Source organism: Oncorhynchus gorbuscha, unplaced genomic scaffold (genome assembly GCF_021184085.1).
Source record: "Oncorhynchus gorbuscha isolate QuinsamMale2020 ecotype Even-year unplaced genomic scaffold, OgorEven_v1.0 Un_scaffold_1041, whole genome shotgun sequence".
NCBI classification, from domain to species: domain Eukaryota; kingdom Metazoa; phylum Chordata; class Actinopteri; order Salmoniformes; family Salmonidae; genus Oncorhynchus; species Oncorhynchus gorbuscha.
The window spans coordinates 99,702-116,804 of NW_025745946.1; the positions used below are offsets into that span (position 1 = coordinate 99,702).

Here is a 17,103-nt window from a genome sequence, read left to right on the forward strand (position 1 = left end):
CAGTGGAGGCAGGAGGATCGTGTGTGTTGTATTGAGAGCTGACGTGTGTGTTGTCTGGTGTTTCAGTGGAGGCAGGAGGATCGTGTGTGTGGGCAGTGGTTTTGACCTCATCCAGAGAGCCACCATGAAGGTGCTGCCCTCTGCTGATGACTTCTCTCAGTCCCCTCCTGTTGAGGTCAGTACACACTACTCACTACTATTACAATACACCTAATGTTATCATTCTAGAGTCCCCTCCCATTGAGGTTAGTATACCATTCCACAAGTTCTTGTGTATTCTAATCCCTCTAGTGTACAGTACTCTAGCTGTGGTATTATCCATGGCAGGTAGCTAGCATGTCCTAGTGTACAGTACTCTAGCTGTGGTATTATCCGTGGCAGGTAGCTAGCATGTCCTAGTGTACAGTACTCTAGCTGTGGTATTATCCATGGCAGGTAGCTAGCATGTCCTAGTGTACAGTACTCTAGCTGTGGTATTATCCATGGCAGGTAGCTAGCATGTCCTAGTGTACAGTACTCTAGCTGTGGTATTATCCATGGCAGGTAGCTAGCATGTCCTAGTGTACAGTACTCTAGCTGTGGTATTATCCGTGGCAGGTAGCTAGCATGTCCTAGTGTACAGTACTGTAGCTGTGGTATTATCCATGGCAGGTAGCTATCATGTCCTAGTGTACAGTACTCTAGCTGTGGTATTATCCATGGCAGGTAGCTAGCATGTCCTAGTGTACAGTACTCTAGCTGTGGTATTATCCATGGCAGGTAGCTAGCATGTCCTAGTGTACAGTACTCTAGCTGTGGTATTATCCGTGGCAGGTAGCTAGCATGTCCTAGTGTACAGTACTGTAGCTGTGGTATTATCCATGGCAGGTAGCTATCATGTCCTAGTGTACAGTACTCTAGCTGTGGTATTATCCATGGCAGGTAGCTAGCATGTCCTAGTGTACAGTACTCTAGCTGTGGTATTATCCATGGCAGGTAGCTAGCATGTCCTAGTGTACAGTACTCTAGCTGTGGTATTATCCATGGCAGGTAGCTAGCATGTCCTAGTGTACAGTACTCTAGCTGTGGTATTATCCATGGCAGGTAGCTAGCATGTCCTAGTGTACAGTACTCTAGCTGTGGTATTATCCGTGGCAGGTAGCTAGCATGTCCTAGTGTACAGTACTCTAGCTGTGGTATTATCCGTGGCAGGTAGCTAGCATGTCCTAGTGTACAGTACTGTAGCTGTGGTATTATCCGTGGCAGGTAGCTAGCATGTCCTAGTGTACAGTACTGTAGCTGTGGTATTATCCATGGCAGGTAGCTAGCATGTCCTAGTGTACAGTACTCTAGCTGTGGTATTATCCATGGCAGGTAGCTAGCATGTCCTAGTGTACAGTACTCTAGCTGTGGTATTATCCATGGCAGGTAGCTAGCATGTCCTAGTGTACAGTACTCTAGCTGTGGTATTATCCGTGGCAGGTAGCTAGCATGTCCTAGTGTACAGTACTCTAGCTGTGGTATTATCCATGGCAGGTAGCTAGCATGTCCTAGTGTACAGTACTCTAGCTGTGGTATTATCCATGGCAGGTAGCTAGCATGTCCTAGTGTACAGTACTCTAGCTGTGGTATTATCCATGGCAGGTAGCTAGCATGTCCTAGTGTACAGTACTCTAGCTGTGGTATTATCTGTGGCAGGTAGCTAGCATGTCCTAGTGTACAGTACTCTAGCTGTGGTATTATCCGTGGCAGGTAGCTAGCATGTCCTAGTGTACAGTACTCTAGCTGTGGTATTATCCGTGGCAGGTAGCTAGCATGTCCTGGTGTACAGTACTCTAGCTGTGGTATTATCCGTGGCAGGTAGCTAGCATGTCAACAGTGACTCAGTGAGTTGTATGTTTTTGTCAGTGACTACAGACTTTTCTGTGAGACTAAACACAGACACAGTGTCCTGCCAGGAATGAAATATCTCTCTCTCTCTGCCCTCCTCTCCAGTTCATCCAGTATGCCGTACATAAGAACGACACTGTGCTGCTGTTTGACAGTCCAGTGGTGAACAGGTCCTCTGAGACCCAGTCCTTTAGGGCCTTCCTCCAGCTAGACAACGTGATAGAGGAACTGAATTCCTTTGAGTACCACCCCGACCCATTCTTCAATGAACTGACCAAGAACATCATCACTGAAACCTCCATCATCATCGTTACGGTAAAGAACAGTAACACTACTCTTATGGGGTTGTGTTGTCATGGTTACTGTTTAGGCGTTTTTTTTTGTTTGTTATTTCTGGTAATGCTCTCTTATCGTTTTCCTGTCGGCCATTGTGGCTTAAATGTTATTCTGCTTCAGCCTCCCGAGTTGCACGGTGGTCTTAGCTGTGCCTCTAGAGATTCTGGGTTCGAGTCCAGGCCCTGTCGCAGCTGGCTGCGCTTGGGAGACCAATGGGGCGGCGCACAATTGGCCCAGCGTCGTCCAGGTTAGGGGAAGGTTTGGGCCGGCAGGGATGTCCTTGTCTCATCGCGCACTAGCGACTCCTGTGGCGGGTCGGGCGCAGTGCACGCTGACACGGTCGCCATGTGTACGGTGTTTCCTCCGACACATTGGTGCGGCTGGCTTCCAGGTTAAGTGGTCAAGTTAAGTGATGTCCCCTGTGTTTCGGAGGACACACAGCTCTCGACCTTCGCCTCTTCCGAGTCCGTACGGCAGTTGCAGCGATGAGACAAGACTGTAACTTCCAATTGAATACCACGAAATTGGAGAGAAAAAGGGCAAACAAACATGTATTCTGCTTTGTGACTATGATGTCCCCTCAGAGAGAAAAGACAATTATAGTGCATTGGTATTGATAGAATTCATATCAATATTGAGGTAATCATATCTGCTTTTACAAATGATTGCATGTCCCTGCAGTCCTGAGGTTGACGACCAGCCACCTCTTTCTCCCCAGGGTCGTGGTTTCAGCAAGGCCATGACAGCTGAAGAAGCCCAGGCGTTCGTGGGAGATGCGTCCTGTAAGGTGACCATCCTGCAGGATGACAAGCTGTTCCTGGAAGCTCCGTCCACCCAGCCCAGAGCCCGCTCCAAACGCCAGCGCAGAGACACCAGCTCCGACCCTTTGGACCTAACGGTGACAACACTGGCCTTCTGTCTAAACCCAAGGCATAGAGAGAGAGGCTTCAGGCATTAGCACTGGACAAGCTGATATGTCTCTCTGGCTCTCATCATGTATTTCAGATAGGTGCTTGTGTTCCAGTACATTTCTATCTAAAACAGGGCTGTCCAAACTGAATCCAATGTCCTGTTGCAGGCATTCACTTCAGTCAAGGCAGTAACACACCTGATTCAACCATACAATAATCCTAGTCTTCTGACCGGGACCACTCAGTCCTGACAGAGAAATATCACTATCAACACCTTGATGTATATCTGACTCTCCACAATTATACACGTCTTGTAGCGAATGAGCTTTCTTCTATTTGCCTTTAGCTGACTTGAACTCTCTCTCTGTCCATATCTCTCTCCCTCTCTGTCCATCTCTCTCCCTCTCTGTCCATCTCTCTCTCCCTCTGTCCATCTCTCTCTCTGTCTCTCTGTCCATCTCTCTCTTTGTCTCTCTGTCCATCTCTCTCTCTCTGTCTCTCTGTCCATCTCTCTCTCTGTCTCTCTGTCCACCTCTCTCTCTCTCTGTCCATCTCTCTCTCTCTGTCTCTCTGTCCATCTCTCTCTCTGTCTCTCTGTCCACCTCTCTCTCTCTCTGTCCATCTCTCTCTCTCTGTCTCTCTGTCCATCTCTCTCTCTGTCTCTCTGTCCACCTCTCTCTCTCTCTGTCCATCTCTCTCTGTCACTCTTTCTTTCTATTTCTGTCACTCTTTCTGTCCATCTCTGTCTCTGTCTCTCTGTCTCTCTCTGTCCATCTCTCTCTTTCTCTCTCTCTATCCATCTTTCCCTCTCTTTGTCTCGCTCTCTCTTTGTCTCTCTCTCTCTGTCCATCTCTCTCTCTCTCTCTGTCCATCTCTCTCTCTCTCTCTGTCCATCTCTCTCTCTCTCTCTGTCCATCTCTCTCTCTCTCTGTCCATCTCTCTCTCTCTCTCTCTCTCTCTGTCTCTCTCTCTCTCTCTCTGTCTGTCTCTCTCTCTCTGTCCATCTCTCTTTCTGTCCATCTCTCTCCCACACTCTCCCTCATCTCTCTCATTCTCTTGCTTTCTATATCTATCTTTCTCTCCCTCCCTCCCTAACAGATAAAGTTTGGTAATGGTGAGTGGGTGGTGGGCTCAGTGAACTATGAGAGGAAGTATGAGGTTCCTTTGGCTATCATCATCCCAGCTGTCATCGTCCCTATGCTACTGTTCATAGCTGTGTCCGTCTACTGCTACAGGTACACAACTACACTTCCCATCAAGCACCACTCATGTAGTTCTAATGTCTGTAGTCTAATGGACTGTTCCTATGTGTTAATGTCTGTAGTCTAATGGACTGTTCCTGTGTGTTAGTAGTCTAATGGACTGTTCCTATGTGTTAATAGTCTAATGGACTGTTCCTATGTGTTAATAGTCTAATGGACTGTTCCTGTGTGTTAGTAGTCTAATGGACTGTTCCTATGTGTTAGTAGTCTAATGGACTGTTCCTATGTGTTAGTAGTCTAATGGACTGTTCCTATGTGTTAGTAGTCTAATGGACTGTTCCTATGTGTTAGTAGTCTAATGGACTGTTCCTGTGTGTTAATGTTCCTGTGTGTTAATGTTATAGCAGTGTGTGTGGTGTGTGATAGTGTGTGTGTAATGTTATAGCAGTCTGTATGGTGTGTAATGTTATAGCAGTCTGTATGGTGTGTAATGTTATAGCAGTCTGTATGGTGTGTAATGTTATAGCAGTCTGTATGGTGTGTAATGTTATAGCAGTCTGTATGGTGTGTAATGTTATAGCAGTGTGTGTGGTGTGTGATAGTGTGTGTGTAATGTTATAGCAGTGTGTATGGTGTGTAATGTTATAGCAGTCTGTATGGTGTGTAATGTTATAGCAGTCTGTATGGTGTGTAATGTTATAGCAGTGTGTGTGGTGTGTGATAGTGTGTGTGTAATGTTATAGCAGTGTGTGTGGTGTGTGATAGTGTGTGTGTAATGTTATAGCAGTGTGTATGGTGTGTAATGTTATAGCAGTGTGTATGGTGTGTAATGTTATAGCAGTGTGTATGGTGTGTAATGTTATAGCAGTGTGTATGGTGTGTGATTGTGTGATAGTGTGAACATACCTGTGAATTCCTTCTTGCATCGGTCTCTCACGCTCTCCTCCAGATGATCCAACTGGACTGTTCCTATGTGTTAGTAGTCTAATGGACTGTTCCTATGTGTTAGTAGTCTAATGGACTGTTCCTATGTGTTAGTAGTCTAATGGACTGTTCCTATGTGTTAGTAGTCTAATGGACTGTTCCTATGTGTTAGTAGTCTAATGGACTGTTCCTATGTGTTAGTAGTCTAATGGACTGTTCCTGTGTGTTAGTAGTCTAATGGACTGTTCCTGTGTGTTAGTAGTCTAATGGACTGTTCCTATGTGTTAGTAGTCTAATGGACTGTTCCTATGTGTTAGTAGTCTAATGGACAGTTCCTATGTGTTAGTAGTCTAATGGACTGTTCCTATGTTTTAGTAGTCTAATGGACTGTTCCTATGTGTTAGTAGTCTAATGGACTGTTCCTATGTGTTAACGTCTAATGGACTGTTCCTATGTGTTAGTAGTCTAATGGACTGTTCCTATGTGTTAGTAGTCTAATGGACTGTTCCTATGTGTTAATAGTCTAATGGACTGTTCCTATGTGTTAATAGTCTAATGGACTGTTCCTGTGTGTTAGTAGTCTAATGGACTGTTCCTATGTGTTAGTAGTCTAATGGACTGTTCCTATGTGTTAGTAGTCTAATGGACTGTTCCTATGTGTTAGTAGTCTAATGGACTGTTCCTATGTGTTAGTAGTCTAATGGACTGTTCCTGTGTGTTAATGTCTGTAGTCTAATGGACTGTTCCTATGTGTTAGTAGTCTAATGGACTGTTCCTATGTGTTAGTAGTCTAATGGACTGTTCCTATGTGTTAGTAGTCTAATGGACTGTTCCTATGTGTTAATGTCTAATGGACTGTTCCTATGTGTTAATAGTCTAATGGACTGTTCCTATGTGTTAGTATTCTAATGGACTGTTTCTATGTGTTAGTAGTCTAATGGACTGTTCCTATGTGTTAATGTCTGTAGTCTAATGGACTGTTCCTATGTGTTAATGTCTGTTATCTAATAGACTGTTCCTTTGTGTTAGTAGTCTAATGGACTGTTCCTATGTGTTAGTAGTCTAATGGACTGTTCCTATGTGTTAGTAGTCTAATGGACTGTTCCTGTGTGTTAATGTCTGTAGTCTAATGGACTGTTCCTATGTGTTAGTAGTCTAATGGACTGTTCCTATGTGTTAGTAGTCTAATGGACTGTTCCTATGTGTTAGTAGTCTAATGGACTGTTCCTATGTGTTAATGTCTAATGGACTGTTCCTATGTGTTAATAGTCTAATGGACTGTTCCTATGTGTTAGTATTCTAATGGACTGTTTCTATGTGTTAGTAGTCTAATGGACTGTTCCTATGTGTTAATGTCTGTAGTCTAATGGACTGTTCCTATGTGTTAATGTCTGTTATCTAATAGACTGTTCCTTTGTGTTAGTAGTCTAATGGACTGTTCCTATGTGTTAATAGTCTAATGGACTGTTCCTATGTGTTAGTAGTCTAATGGACTGTTCCTATGTGTTAGTAGTCTAATGGACTGTTCCTATGTGTTAGTAGTCTAATGGACTGTTCCTATGTGTTAGTAATCTAATGGACTGTTCCTATGTGTTAGTAGTCTAATGGACTGTTCCTATGTGTTAGTAGTCTAATGGACTGTTCCTATGTGTTAGTAGTCTAATGGACTGTTCCTATGTGTTAATGTCTGTAGTCTAATGGACTGTTCCTATGTGTTAATGTCTGTTATCTAATAGACTGTTCCTTTGTGTTAGTAGTCTAATGGACTGTTCCTATGTGTTAATAGTCTAATGGACTGTTCCTATGTGTTAGTAGTCTAATGGACTGTTCCTGTGTGTTAATGTCTGTAGTCTAACGGACTGTTCCTATGTGTTAGTAGTCTAATGGACTGTTCCTATGTGTTAGTAGTCTAATGAACTGTTCCTATGTGTTAGTAGTCTAATGGACTGTTCCTATGTGTTAGTAGTCTAATGGACTGTTCCTATGTGTTAATGTCTGTAGTCTAATGGACTGTTCCTATGTGTTAATGTCTGTTATCTAATAGACTGTTCCTATGTGTTAGTAGTCTAATGGACTGTTCCTATGTGTTAGTAGTCTAATGGACTGTTCCTATGTGTTAATGTCTGTAGTCTAATGGACTGTTCCTATGTGTTAATGTCTGTAGTCTAATGGACTGTTCCTATGTGTTAATGTCTGTAGTCTAATGGACTGTTCCTATGTGTTAATGTCTGTTATCTAATAGACTGTTCCTATGTGTTAGTAGTCTAATGGACTGTTCCTATGTGTTAGTAGTCTAATGGACTGTTCCTATGTGTTAGTAGTCTAATGGACTGTTCCTGTGTGTTAATGTCTGTAGTCTAACGGACTGTTCCTATGTGTTAGTAGTCTAATGGACTGTTCCTATGTGTTAGTAGTCTAATGGACTGTTCCTATGTGTTAATGTCTGTAGTCTAATGGACTGTTCCTATGTGTTAATGTCTGTAGTCTAATGGACTGTTCCTATGTGTTAATGTCTGTTATCTAATAGACTGTTCCTATGTGTTAGTAGTCTAATGGACTGTTCCTATGTGTTAGTAGTCTAATGGACTGTTCCTATGTGTTAGTAGTCTAATGGACTGTTCCTGTGTGTTAATGTCTGTAGTCTAACGGACTGTTCCTATGTGTTAGTAGTCTAATGGACTGTTCCTATGTGTTAGTAGTCTAATGAACTGTTCCTATGTGTTAGTAGTCTAATGGACTGTTCCTATGTGTTAGTAGTCTAATGGACTGTTCCTATGTGTTAATGTCTGTAGTCTAATGGACTGTTCCTATGTGTTAATGTCTGTTATCTAATAGACTGTTCCTATGTGTTAGTAGTCTAATGGACTGTTCCTATGTGTTAGTAGTCTAATGGACTGTTCCTATGTGTTAATGTCTGTAGTCTAATGGACTGTTCCTATGTGTTAATGTCTGTAGTCTAATGGACTGTTCCTATGTGTTAATGTCTGTTATCTAATAGACTGTTCCTTTGTGTTAGTAGTCTAATGGACTGTTCCTATGTGTTAGTAGTCTAATGGACTGTTCCTATGTGTTAGTAGTCTAATGGACTGTTCCTATGTGTTAGTAGTCTAATGGACTGTTCCTATGTGTTAGTAGTCTAATGGACTGTTCCTATGTGTTAGTAGTCTAATGGACTGTTCCTATGTGTTAATGTCTGTAGTCTAATGGACTGTTCCTATGTGTTAGTAGTCTAATGGACTGTTCCTATGTGTTAGTAGTCTAATGGACTGTTCCTATGTGTTAGTAGTCTAATGGACTGTTCCTATGTGTTAATGTCTGTAGTCTAATGGACTGTTCCTATGTGTTAATGTCTGTTATCTAATAGACTGTTCCTTTGTGTTAGTAGTCTAATGGACTGTTCCTATTTGTTAATAGTCTAATGGACTGTTCCTATGTGTTAGTAGTCTAATGGACTGTTCCTGTGTGTTAATGTCTGTAGTCTAATGGACTGTTCCTATGTGTTAATGTCTGTAGTCTAATGGACTGTTCCTATGTGTTAATGTCTGTTATCTAATGGACTGTTCCTATGTGTTAGTAGTCTAATGGACTGTTCCTATGTGTTAGTAGTCTAATGGACTGTTCCTATGTGTTAATGTCTAATGGACTGTTCCTATGTGACAGGAGGAAGAGCCAGCAGGCAGAGAGAGAGTATGAGAAAGTCAAACACCAGTTGGATCATCTGGAGGAGAGCGTGAGAGACCGATGCAAGAAGGAATTCACAGGTATGTTCACACTATCACACAATCACACACCATACACACTGCTATAACATTACACACCATACACACTGCTATAACATTACACACCATACACACTGCTATAACATTACACACCATACACACTGCTATAACATTACACACACACTATCACACACCACACACACTGCTATAACATTACACACACACTATCACACACCACACACACTGCTATAACATTACACACCATACAGACTGCTATAACATTACACACCATACAGACTGCTATAACATTACACACCATACACACTGCTATAACATTACACACACACTATCACACACCACACACACTGCTATAACATTACACACCATACAGACTGCTATAACATTACACACCATACAGACTGCTATAACATTACACACCATACAGACTGCTATAACATTACACACCATACAGACTGCTATAACATTACACACCATACAGACTGCTATAACATTACACACACACTATCACACACCACACACACTGCTATAACATTACACACCATACAGACTGCTATAACATTATACACCATACAGACTGCTATAACATTACACACACTATCACACACCACACACACTGCTATAGTATTACACACACACTATTACACACCATACAGACTGCTATAACATTACACACACACTATCACACACCACACACACTGCTATAACATTACACACCATACAGACTGCTATAACATTACACACCATACAGACTGCTATAACATTACACACACACTATCACACACCATACACACTGCTATAACATTACACACCACACACACTGCTATAACATTACACACACACTATCACACACCATACACACTGCTATAACATTACACACCACACACACTGCTATAACATTACACACCACACACACTGCTATAACATTACACACACACTATCACACACCACACACACTGCTATAACATTACACACACACTATCACACACCACACACACTGCTATAACATTACACACACACACTATCACACACCACACACACTGCTATAACATTACACACACACTATCAAATCAAATGTTATTAGTCACATGCGCCGAATACAACAGGTGTGGATCTTACAGTGAAATGCTTACTTACAAGCCCCTAACCAACAGTGCAGTTTAGAAAATAAGAAATAAAAGTACCAAATAGTTAAAGAGCAGCTGTAAAATAACAATAGCGAGACTGTATACAGGGGTACCGGTACAGAGTCAATGTGGAGACTATATACAGGGGTACCGGTACAGAGTCAATGTGGAGACTATATACAGGGGTACCGGTACAGAGTCAATGTGGAGGCTATATACAGGGGTACCGGTACAGAGTCAATGTGGAGACTATATACAGGGGTACCGGTACAGAGTCAATGTGGAGGCCATATACAGGGGTACCGGTACAGAGTCGATGTGGAGACTATATACAGGGGTACCGGTACAGAGTCAATGTGGAGACTATATACAGGGGTACCGGTACAGAGTCAATGTGGAGACTGTATACAGGGGTACCGGTACAGAGTCGATGTGGAGACTGTATACAGGGGTACCGGTACAGAGTCAATGTGGAGACTATATACAGGGGTACCGGTACAGAGTCAATGTGGAGACTATATACAGGGGTACCGGTACAGAGTCAATGTGGAGACTATATACAGGGGTACCGTTACAGAGTCAATGTGGAGGCTATATACAGGGGTACGGGTACAGAGTCAATGTGGAGGCTATATACAGGGGTACCGGTACAGAGTCAATGTGGAGACTATATACAGGGGTACCGGTACAGAGTCAATGTGGAGACTATATACAGGGGTACCGGTACAGAGTCAATGTGGAGACTATATACAGGGGTACCGTTACAGAGTCAATGTGGAGGCTATATACAGGGGTACGGGTACAGAGTCAATGTGGAGGCTATATACAGGGGTACCGGTACAGAGTCGATGTGGAGACTATATACAGGGGTACCGGTACAGAGTCAATGTGGAGACTATATACAGGGGTACCGGTACAGAGTCAATGTGGAGACTATATACAGGGGTACCGGTACAGAGTCAATGTGGAGACTATATACAGGGGTACCGGTACAGAGTCAATGTGCTGGACCACCGGTTAGTCGAGGTAATATATACAGTTGAAGATTGAAGTTTACATACACCTCAGCAAAATACATTTAAACTCAGTTTTTCACAATTCCTGACATTTAATCCTCGTAAAAATTATCTGTTTTAGGTCAGTTAGAGTTCAGTTAGGGTTCTCCTAGGAGCTAGTCTTGTTGTTGCGTTTGGGTTCTCCTAGGAGCTAGTCTTGTTGTTGCGTTTGGGTTCTACTAGGAGCTAGTCTTGTTGCATTTGGGTTCTACTAGGAGCTAGTCTTGTTGTTGCATTTGGGTTCTACTAGGAGCTAGTCTTGTTGTTGCGTTTGGGTTCTACTAGGAGCTAGTCTTGTTGTTGCGTTTGGGTTCTACTAGGAGCTAGTCTTGTTGTTGCGTTTGGGTTCTACTAGGAGCTAGTCTTGTTGTTGCGTTTGGGTTCTACTAGGAGCTAGTCTTGTTGCGTTTGGGTTCTACTAGGAGCTAGTCTTGTTGCGTTTGGGTTCTCCTAGGAGCTAGTCTTGTTGTGTTCTGTATCTTCCTCCAGACCTGATGATTGAGATGGAGGACCAGACCAATGACCTGAGTGAGGCCAGGATCCCCTTCCTGGACTATAAGACCTACACAGACCGGGTCTTCTTCCTGCCCTCTAAAGACGGGGACAACGACGTCATGATCACTGGCAAGCTGGACATCCCCGAGGGACGGAAGGTCATCGTAGCTCAGGCCCTCAACCAGTTCTCGAACCTGCTCAACTCTAAGACCTTCCTCATCAATGTAGGTTTACTCAGCTAGCTGAGATGACTGACTGTTTCTCTCCCTGTCGGTCTGGCTCTGTCTGCCTGTCTGTTAGTCTGTCTGCCTGCCTGTCTAAAGTACCTGTGCCAAGATAGTTTGAGTATTGCGGTCGTTCTATACCTACAGATGTTCTATAGCGTTATACTGAGTTGCTAACCCCATCTCTCTGTTGCGGTCTCTGTGTGTTCAGTTCATCAAGACCTTGGAGGGCCGTCCAGACTTTAATGCCAGGTCCAGGGTCTACTTTGCCTCGTTACTGACCGTGGCTCTGCATGGTAAACTAGAGTACTACACAGACATCATGAGAAGCCTGCTGCTGGAACTGATGGAGGAATATGTGCACAGCAAGAACCCCAAACTCATGCTGCGCAGGTGAGACACACCCTGCCTTCCAATCAGGCTTGTCTTCATGAAAACAGGCATTTGTTATTGGACAAGGTTCGATAGTATCTCTCTGTTGCTTAGTGTTTTGGTATGGTGCCTAGTAAACCCAGGTGGTGACAGTAGTTAACATGCTGACTGTGTGTGTACAGGTCAGAGACAGTAGTTAACATGTTGACTGTGTGTACAGGTCAGACAGTAGTTAACATGTTGACTGTGTGTACAGGTCAGAGACAGTAGTTAACATGTTGACTGTGTGTACAGGTCAGACAGTAGTTAACATGCTGACTGTGTGTACAGGTCAGACAGTAGTTAACATGTTGACTGTGTGTACAGGTCAGACAGTAGTTAACATGCTGACTGTGTGTGTACAGGTCAGACAGTAGTTAACATGTTGACTGTGTGTACAGGTCAGAGACCGTAGTTAGCATGTTGACTGTGTGTACAGGTCAGACAGTAGTTAACATGCTGACTGTGTGTACAGGTCAGAGACAGTAGTTAACATGTTGACTGTGTGTACAGGTCAGAGACAGTAGTTAACATGTTGACTGTGTGTACAGGTCAGACAGTAGTTAACATGTTGACTGTGTGTACAGGTCAGACAGTAGTTAACATGTTGACTGTGTGTACGGGTCAGACAGTAGTTAACATGTTGACTGTGTGTACAGGTCAGACAGTAGTTAACATGTTGACTGTGTGTACGGGTCAGACAGTAGTTAACATGCTGACTGTGTGTGTACAGGTCAGACAGTAGTTAACATGTTGACTGTGTGTACAGGTCAGACAGTAGTTAACATGTTGACTGTGTGTACGGGTCAGACAGTAGTTAACATGTTGACTGTGTGTACAGGTCAGACAGTAGTTAACATGTTGACTGTGTGTACGGGTCAGACAGTAGTTAACATGCTGACTGTGTGTGTACAGGTCAGACAGTAGTTAACATGTTGACTGTGTGTACAGGTCAGACAGTAGTTAACATGTTGACTGTGTGTACGGGTCAGACAGTAGTTAACATGCTGACTGTGTGTGTACAGGTCAGACAGTAGTTAACATGTTGACTGTGTGTACAGGTCAGACAGTAGTTAACATGTTGACTGTGTGTACAGGTCAGAGACAGTAGTTAACATGTTGACTGTGTGTACAGGTCAGACAGTAGTTAACATGTTGACTGTGTGTACAGGTCAGACAGTAGTTAACATGTTGACTGTGTGTACGGGTCAGACAGTAGTTAACATGCTGACTGTGTGTGTACAGGTCAGACAGTAGTTAACATGTTGACTGTGTGTACAGGTCAGACAGTAGTTAACATGTTGACTGTGTGTACGGGTCAGACAGTAGTTAACATGCTGACTGTGTGTGTACAGGTCAGACAGTAGTTAACATGCTGACTGTGTGTGTACAGGTCAGACAGTAGTTAACATGTTGACTGTGTGTACAGGTCAGAGACAGTAGTTAACATGTTGACTGTGTGTACAGGTCAGAGACAGTAGTTAACATGTTGACTGTGTGTACAGGTCAGACAGTAGTTAACATGTTGACTGTGTGTACAGGTCAGACAGTAGTTAACATGTTGACTGTGTGTACGGGTCAGACAGTAGTTAACATGTTGACTGTGTGTACAGGTCAGACAGTAGTTAACATGTTGACTGTGTGTACAGGTCAGAGACAGTAGTTAACATGTTGACTGTGTGTACAGGTCAGACAGTAGTTAACATGTTGACTGTGTGTACAGGTCAGAGACAGTAGTTAACATGTTGACTGTGTGTACAGGTCAGAGACAGTAGTTAACATGTTGACTGTGTGTACAGGTCAGCCAGTAGTTAACATGTTGACTGTGTGTGTACAGGTCAGACAGTAGTTAACATGTTGACTGTGTGTGTACAGGTCAGACAGTAGTTAACATGTTGACTGTGTGTGTACAGGTCAGACAGTAGTTAACATGTTGACTGTGTGTACAGGTCAGACAGTAGTTAACATGTTGACTGTGTGTGTACAGGTCAGACAGTAGTTAACATGTTGACTGTGTGTGTACAGGTCAGAGACAGTAGTTAACATGTTGACTGTGTGTACAGGTCAGAGACAGTAGTTAACATGTTGACTGTGTGTGTACAGGTCAGACAGTAGTTAACATGTTGACTGTGTGTGTACAGGTCAGACAGTAGTTAACATGTTGACTGTGTGTGTACAGGTCAGACAGTAGTTAACATGTTGACTGTGTGTGTACAGGTCAGAGACAGTAGTTAACATGTTGACTGTGTGTACAGGTCAGAGACAGTAGTTAACATGTTGACTGTGTGTACAGGTCAGAGACAGTAGTTAACATGTTGACTGTGTGTGTACAGGTCAGAGACAGTAGTTAACATGTTGACTGTGTGTACAGGTCAGACAGTAGTTAACATGTTGACTGTGTGTACAGGTCAGAGACAGTAGTTAACATGTTGACTGTGTGTGTACAGGTCAGACAGTAGTTAACATGTTGACTGTGTGTGTACAGGTCAGACAGTAGTTAACATGTTGACTGTGTGTACAGGTCAGACAGTAGTTAACATGTTGACTGTGTGTACAGGTCAGCCAGTAGTTAACATGCTGACTGTGTGTGTACAGGTCAGACAGTAGTTAACATGTTGACTGTGTGTACAGGTCAGCCAGTAGTTAACATGTTGACTGTGTGTACAGGTCAGAGACAGTAGTTAACATGTTGACTGTGTGTACAGGTCAGAGACAGTAGTTAACATGTTGACTGTGTGTACAGGTCAGACAGTAGTTAACATGTTGACTGTGTGTACAGGTCAGACAGTAGTTAACATGTTGACTGTGTGTACGGGTCAGACAGTAGTTAACATGTTGACTGTGTGTACAGGTCAGACAGTAGTTAACATGTTGACTGTGTGTACAGGTCAGAGACAGTAGTTAACATGTTGACTGTGTGTACAGGTCAGACAGTAGTTAACATGTTGACTGTGTGTACAGGTCAGAGACAGTAGTTAACATGTTGACTGTGTGTACAGGTCAGAGACAGTAGTTAACATGTTGACTGTGTGTACAGGTCAGCCAGTAGTTAACATGTTGACTGTGTGTGTACAGGTCAGACAGTAGTTAACATGTTGACTGTGTGTGTACAGGTCAGACAGTAGTTAACATGTTGACTGTGTGTGTACAGGTCAGACAGTAGTTAACATGTTGACTGTGTGTACAGGTCAGACAGTAGTTAACATGTTGACTGTGTGTGTACAGGTCAGACAGTAGTTAACATGTTGACTGTGTGTGTACAGGTCAGAGACAGTAGTTAACATGTTGACTGTGTGTACAGGTCAGAGACAGTAGTTAACATGTTGACTGTGTGTGTACAGGTCAGACAGTAGTTAACATGTTGACTGTGTGTGTACAGGTCAGACAGTAGTTAACATGTTGACTGTGTGTGTACAGGTCAGACAGTAGTTAACATGTTGACTGTGTGTGTACAGGTCAGAGACAGTAGTTAACATGTTGACTGTGTGTACAGGTCAGAGACAGTAGTTAACATGTTGACTGTGTGTACAGGTCAGAGACAGTAGTTAACATGTTGACTGTGTGTGTACAGGTCAGAGACAGTAGTTAACATGTTGACTGTGTGTACAGGTCAGACAGTAGTTAACATGTTGACTGTGTGTACAGGTCAGAGACAGTAGTTAACATGTTGACTGTGTGTGTACAGGTCAGACAGTAGTTAACATGTTGACTGTGTGTGTACAGGTCAGACAGTAGTTAACATGTTGACTGTGTGTACAGGTCAGACAGTAGTTAACATGTTGACTGTGTGTACAGGTCAGCCAGTAGTTAACATGTTGACTGTGTGTACAGGTCAGAGACAGTAGTTAACATGTTGACTGTGTGTACAGGTCAGCCAGTAGTTAACATGTTGACTGTGTGTGTACAGGTCAGACAGTAGTTAACATGTTGACTGTGTGTGTACAGGTCAGACAGTAGTTAACATGTTGACTGTGTGTGTACAGGTCAGACAGTAGTTAACATGTTGACTGTGTGTACAGGTCAGACAGTAGTTAACATGTTGACTGTGTGTGTACAGGTCAGAGACAGTAGTTAACATGTTGACTGTGTGTGTACAGGTCAGACAGTAGTTAACATGCTGACTGTGTGTACAGGTCAGACAGTAGTTAACATGTTGACTGTGTGTACAGGTCAGACAGTAGTTAACATGTTGACTGTGTGTACAGGTCAGAGACAGTAGTTAACATGTTGACTGTGTGTACAGGTCAGAGACAGTAGTTAACATGTTGACTGTGTGTACAGGTCAGACAGTAGTTAACATGTTGACTGTGTGTACAGGTCAGAGACAGTAGTTAACATGTTGACTGTGTGTACAGGTCAGAGACGGTGGTGGAGAGGATGCTGTGTAACTGGATGTCCATCTGTCTGTATCAGTTCCTCAGGGTGAGACTCACCTTGTTCATTCAAACCTGCTCTTTTAAACCCTCTCTCTCTCTCTCTCTCTCTCTCGCTCCTCTCTCTCTCTCTCTCTCGCTCCTCTCTCTCTCTCTCTCTCTCGCTCCTCTCTCTCTCTCTCTCTCTCTCTCTCTCTCTCTCTCGCTCCTCTCTCTCTCTCTCTCTCGCTCCTCTCTCTCTCTCTCTCGCTCCTCTCTCTCTCTCTCTCGCTCCTCTCTCTCTCTCTCTCTCCTCTCTCTCTCTCTCTCTCTCGCTCCTCTCTCTCTCTCTCGCTCCTCTCTCTGTCTCTCGCTCCTCTCTCTGTCTCTCGCTCCTCTCTCTCTCTCTCGCCCCTCTCTCTCTCACCCCTCTCTCTCTCACCCCTCTCTCTCTCGCCCC

General features: G+C 43.4%; 1 protein-coding gene across 1 annotated transcript in view; it reads left to right on the forward strand.

The window, feature by feature from the left end:
* LOC124021087 (plexin-B2-like) overlaps positions 1-17,103 on the forward strand; it is a 73,101-nt gene that overhangs the window by 40,556 nt on the left and 15,442 nt on the right. The window contains exons 20-27 of the mRNA XM_046336416.1: positions 67-175; positions 1,975-2,184; positions 2,924-3,103; positions 4,215-4,351; positions 8,903-9,003; positions 11,651-11,880; positions 12,092-12,273; positions 16,647-16,713. Of these exons, the coding sequence (XP_046192372.1) occupies positions 67-175; positions 1,975-2,184; positions 2,924-3,103; positions 4,215-4,351; positions 8,903-9,003; positions 11,651-11,880; positions 12,092-12,273; positions 16,647-16,713 (1,216 nt within the window). The remainder of the gene's footprint in view (positions 1-66; positions 176-1,974; positions 2,185-2,923; positions 3,104-4,214; positions 4,352-8,902; positions 9,004-11,650; positions 11,881-12,091; positions 12,274-16,646; positions 16,714-17,103) is intronic.